The sequence below is a fragment of the Amblyomma mixtum genome, chromosome 3 (assembly GCF_055824585.1).
Source record: "Amblyomma mixtum isolate Tamu chromosome 3, ASM5582458v1, whole genome shotgun sequence".
NCBI lineage: Eukaryota > Metazoa > Arthropoda > Arachnida > Ixodida > Ixodidae > Amblyomma > Amblyomma mixtum.
Genome location: NC_143014.1, coordinates 375,666,220 through 375,671,739, shown reverse-complemented (window position 1 = coordinate 375,671,739; position 5,520 = coordinate 375,666,220). Strand labels below are relative to the sequence as shown.

Below are 5,520 nucleotides of genomic sequence, written 5' to 3'. Positions count from 1 at the left end.
ACACATATATATAAACTCTATACACAAAAATTTATACAACATGTACATACTTCAAAAATGAAATCTGAAACACAGACAAATGTATTTATGCAGAAATGTTTCTCTAATTACCACATGGAAATGCCAGTCCTTAATCTATTGCTTCACACAGTTAAATTCCTAAAATATTTAACGAGTGCGGGTCTTGACGATGTTCGTATGTCCATGTCTGTGTCTTGAAGTGTGTTTAATAATACTGGCAAGCGATGTTCCAATCTATTAAAACCGTTATTTGTGCGCGAAAAGGGGACTAGCCAAATGTTTCTGTGTCTTATGTTGTAAGGAACATCCAAAGATTGTCTAAGATTGCACAGCGAGAGAAAGCATGTATTGGATTTTGCCAACGAGATTTTATACTTCATACTTAAGTTTAAATTGTACAGATGTACAGCAGGGACTATATTATATGTTGAGAAAAGCTCTGTTGTATGGCCATCATACGGTAAGCCTGCAATGTGACGGATTGCTTTCTTCTGCATTAAAAATAGCCGGTGTATGTTCGCCTTTGATGTCGTTGCCCAAACGAGGCTACAGTAATTGATGTGTGGGGTAAATAAGGCAACTAAAACTAAAATGCCCTTTTGACAACATGCATGTTTTGTAAAACCGCCTTAAATTTTCAAGGCCATCTAAATGTGGACGGACACAATCTTTGTTGGAATGGTGCTGCTCAGTACACCTGCGTTCATGAACCCGAACTTTGTCAGCTTCGTCTTCCTCAGCTTCGTCGTCCTCAGCTTCGTCGGCGCTGGCCGTTGGGGCATCCAACCCCGACTGTTTTTCTTGGAATTTATTTATTCATTTCTTTATTTATTCATTATTGATACCCTCAGGGCCAAAAGCATTCGGAGGGCAGTGATTAGAAATGGTACCAAGAGAACAAAACAAAAATTCAATATACAAGCGTCATGTTACACAATTCATTAAAAAAAGTGAGCATAAGTTGTAAGCGCAAGGTAAGAGAACAAACAAAGGTAACAAAGGTAAACAAAGACAATGGAGAATATTAAGTACATTTGTTGTAAGCCTTAGTACACAATGTTAGCTAAACTGTTGCGGAAGCGCAGGTTGTCTTGAATGCAGGCTGTCGATCCGGGAAGGTGGTTCCATCTACTGATGTAAGGGGAATGAACGGCTGTGAACAAGCTTTTGTTTCGTATGACTTTATGCCGACTTTGTGAAAGTGATCTAGCCGTGGATAGATGAAAGACGGAGAAGATATTTCATCGCGTACATTGGGACAATTGTAAAAAACAAATTATGAAATACACATACCACTGCCGCACAGCGTGATGGTAAATTGGTCTTTATTCCTAAAGTAAGAGCGATTTCGTGAATATACCACGCGGACTGAGGATATTACATATGCTTTCATACTTTGCGACAGTAAGGCGCGTGCAATACCGTGTTTCAAAGAAAACATTTTTAACAGGGGCCGCCCATTAATAATGCATAGCAGTGGGAGCAAGCGAGTGATAGATGACGCATGTTATCGATGTCCCGGAATCCTGGGCATGAATGTGAAATTCTTCCACATAGACGCAAAAAATAACGCGGTCACATAACGAAATCAAGGTATGCTAATGTGTCTTCTCATTTTTCCCCTGTAATTATGCTTGCGCTGAATGGCAGGGCATGCAAACTGCGGGTGTTCGTATGCGTATGCTTTATAACCCCCGCCCCTCCGTCTTTTTCACTTGGATTGCTTCATGTTCGATTCGTTGCTGTTTCAGTTATTCTGGCCAGGATAAATTATCACAAACGGCGGTTACCTACGAGCTTTCCAAAGGCAAGCGTTGTATCGCTCTTGCACCAAGTTATTCCAGGACCATTGATCCGCTATTGCAACTGCATTCGGTAAAGCTGAGATCTGGGCGAGTTGGTATGCATTCATACTGGTGAACAGCGCAAAAAGGCGGCACAACGACAAGACAAGCGCTATAAACTCAGTCAGTAGTCAGTGTCAGTAGTCAACTACCAACTCAGTTGATAGTCAGCGCTTGTCTTGTCGTTGTCCCGTCTTTTTGCGCTGTTCACCAGTATGAACGCAACTGCATTCTCCTGTGAACCTTATGGAATTGTTTGTGCTTCAATGGCTTTCTTTTAAAGCTATAGCTCTATTCTTGGCCGCAGCGGTGGCTTAATGTTGAGCATCCCCATCGCATGAGGAAGCATGGGCTTCGATACTTTATGAACCGGACACCCACTGGTTTTCCAAAGAGTACAATTAAATTCGGTTTATTTCCCGGAAATTTATGGGCGATTGTCTGGACTAAAAGCTGCGGGTATACAGCTTCACGAGGCCCAGGCAGCCATTACAAGGCACAGGAGCACGCTGAATATATTGACATACAAAAAAAAAACAAAAAAGCGAACGCACAGCCGCTTTACAATTTTCACAAAAACAGGACAGCCAAAAAGCGCAAATTCATCATTAATGAAAATATGGAGGTCCAAAAACAGATTTGTAAAACATGTCAGGAAACAGCTATACTCAGTGGTGAATGGTAAGTCAGGCTACTTCTGCAGAAATAGTTCACGCAATGCTTTCTTAGTACGGTTTTTACATCTTTATATCTGTTTAAATTTATTGGAGCCGCCGCGGTGGCTCAGTGGTTATGGTGCTCGGCTGCTGACCCGAAAGACGCGGGTTCGATCCCGGCCGCGGCGGTTGAATTTCTTTGGAGGAGCAATTCTAGAGGCCCGTGTACTGTGCGATGTCAGTGCACGTTAAAGAACCCCAGGTGGTCGAAATTCCCGGAGCCCTTCCCTACGGCGTCTCTCATAGCCTGAGTCGCTTTGGGACGTTAAACCCCATAAACCAAACCAAACCAATTTTATTGGAAGATTAGGCCGTAGTGCTTGGAATTGATAGTCAATGCGAAAAGGGGCAACTAACCAAGTGCCTGTGTTCCGAGTATTACCTGTGTGCTCGTTCTGTTTAAATAGCGCAGTGCATTCTACTGTAGACCTAAAAGATAAGGACAGATGAAATAAAAGCAACATGCGGAATTCATACATGTGTTGAATTCTTAACGTCGAATGTTTCAAAAGCTTGCCGTGTGTGGCTGAGGTAATCAAGCTTGGCAATGTGACGTATAGCTTTCTTTTGAAGGAGGTAAATTCTTTCTCGGTTGGTTTTAATGCGCGAGACAAATAATGCATGATATATCTGAACCTTTATTTTAGCTGGAAGGAATGTGCGGCAACAAGCAATTTCACTTGTCACCGACGAGAGATTTTTGGATATCTTTCGGAGAGGCGAATTCTATATAAGGTGTGAAGAAAATTTTGCACCTGGTAGGGTGTGTTCGTGAACAATTTCGATTTCTTCACCACAAATGATAATTTTTATAGACAAAAATTTTGTTTCTTGCACAAAATAGTTATAAATTTTGTTTTGCGGGATAAATTTTTAGTATATTAGCATGAGACAATTCAAGAAGCTGGTTAAGAAGTTGATGAGATTTTATGACCAGTTCATTCGCATCAGGACCAGAGAGCAAAATTGTGTAGTCATCAGCGTAGATAAAGAACTTTAAACCTTTGTCAATGTTCCCAATGCCAGGCCAGTAAAATCTTTGTACTGGCCTGGTGCTCCACATCTCTGAAATAGAATGCTCGTTCAGCCCGCGCAAACCAAACACATTAGTTATGATGCTCTTGATCACAGCTGCGCTTGGGCGAGTATACACAAATCATCATCATCCAGTTCTATTCTTCTCGTGCTCCTGTGAACTCTCTTCTGGTATGTACATGTCAGTGCCCTGAATGTTTGCTAAGAGGTGTCCAAGAAAGAAAGCGAACAGACTAAGGCGAGACCATTCGGCCGGCCTCAGCGGCCGGTCCAGGACAGCTCGGAGTCGGAGCCGCCGGTGCTGGCGTTGGCGCCCTCCGCCTGCTGCACGTGTGTGGTAGTCCCATTGACGGCACCGCCGCGGCCCGACAAGTGCACCAGGAAGAGCACAGCCAACGTGCCGCCGATGGAGAGTCCCAGCATCAGCGCGAACACCACCAGGAACATGAGCGTGGCCCGGCTGTCCTCCTTGTCAGCCACGCAGGGGCTCGCGGACGCCAACGCGTCTGCGGGCCAACGCCGAGGTAAGAAGAATATTCCACAGACGAGTATCGCATTCTGAATTGCCAAAGTAATCGTACGACTGAGGCGCGGTGCAGAACAGATCTATACTGGTTGTTTCGCCTTAGATGTTTTGCGGTTTTTAAAAATAGGCGTCCTCAATTAGAAGAGCACTTTTCCGGCATAGCATTGTCAGCGGGGTAGTGCATCAAAATACAGCTAAGTTGTGCTAACTAGCAGGCCGGTTAACGACTATTGTCTACTTAACTTTTTGAATATACACTGTTACTCTCTAATCATTCAGAGACGTTGTACCTACTTCAAGTAATATCCATATCAGTTTTTACAATTTCGGAAACGTGGTTACCTTAGGCGCTCTAGCCCAACACATTATGGTTGCACCGCCTCAGAATGCATGCGCTTTCGAGAAGTTTGCAGGCATGTAGCTCGTACAAATAGCCAAAATGTGTAGGGCGACCGCGCCGAGGGTAACTGCCTTTTCGAAATTCGAAAAAATTGATATCGATATTACTTACGCTGAGCTATACGCCTCTCGGTAAACATTGGAGATTAACAGTAACAGTTAACTTTTCAACCATTAGATATTAGTTAACCAGCCTGCTAGTTAGCACATCTTAGCTGTACTTGATATACTACTACCGCGGATAATGCTATGCCGAAAAAAGCGTTCATAAACTCATCATGGAATACTGCGCACTGCTACGAAACATAGAAGCCGACAAGACTTGTCTTGAGGAGTCGGGAAGGTGGAAAACAATGTGCTTGCGAATGCCGGTCCTGTCTTCCTACTGTCCAGGGTTGCCTTTGACCTTCGCTATTTTGCAAGCGCTATTGCGTGTAACTAGCTAGTTCCACGGCGCACTGTACCCATACTGAGTGCACCATGATGGCGCAATCTTCAAAGGACACCGCGGAAAAATTTAGGTCATTAGCTAGAAAAGGCTAAAATATAAAATTCAGGCGTCGCCACCAGCGGCTGATTTGGAGTCTTTCGGGAGCGTATCCCTGAGGCTGCGCCATTTACATTTTCCGACAAGATAATGCAAATTAGTCCGAAACACGAAGTGCACCACTATGTTTCACAGATGAGAATTTTCGCAGCTGTCGCCTGAGTTAAAAGTAGCTAAAAACGGTCCACGTATTCTAAAAGCAGTCATCTTTCAGATTCAGTAATATTCACTATTATACGTCGTTTTATTGAGAAATGAGAGCTCGTGTCAACTGTAGTGAAGTCATCAAAGATTAGTATGCTGATAAAAACCTAAACCAAGCTTACTAGTGACATTAGTGACGCAGAAGTTGGTGCTGACTTGCCAAATGTTTGTTTTTCGAAATTACCTCAAATAATCTAGAGGGGTGGCGTGTCAGTAGCTTTAGGGTCG

General features: G+C 43.4%; 1 protein-coding gene across 1 annotated transcript in view; it reads right to left on the bottom strand.

The window, feature by feature from the left end:
• Window positions 1-3,874: 3,874 nt before the first annotated feature.
• The window catches only part of LOC149356838 (uncharacterized), a 43,638-nt gene continuing 41,992 nt past the window's right edge, over window positions 3,875-5,520 (bottom strand). Inside the window, exon 3 of the mRNA XM_089577837.1 lies at window positions 3,875-4,122. Coding sequence (XP_089433963.1) covers window positions 3,875-4,122 — 248 coding nt within the window. The remainder of the gene's footprint in view (window positions 4,123-5,520) is intronic.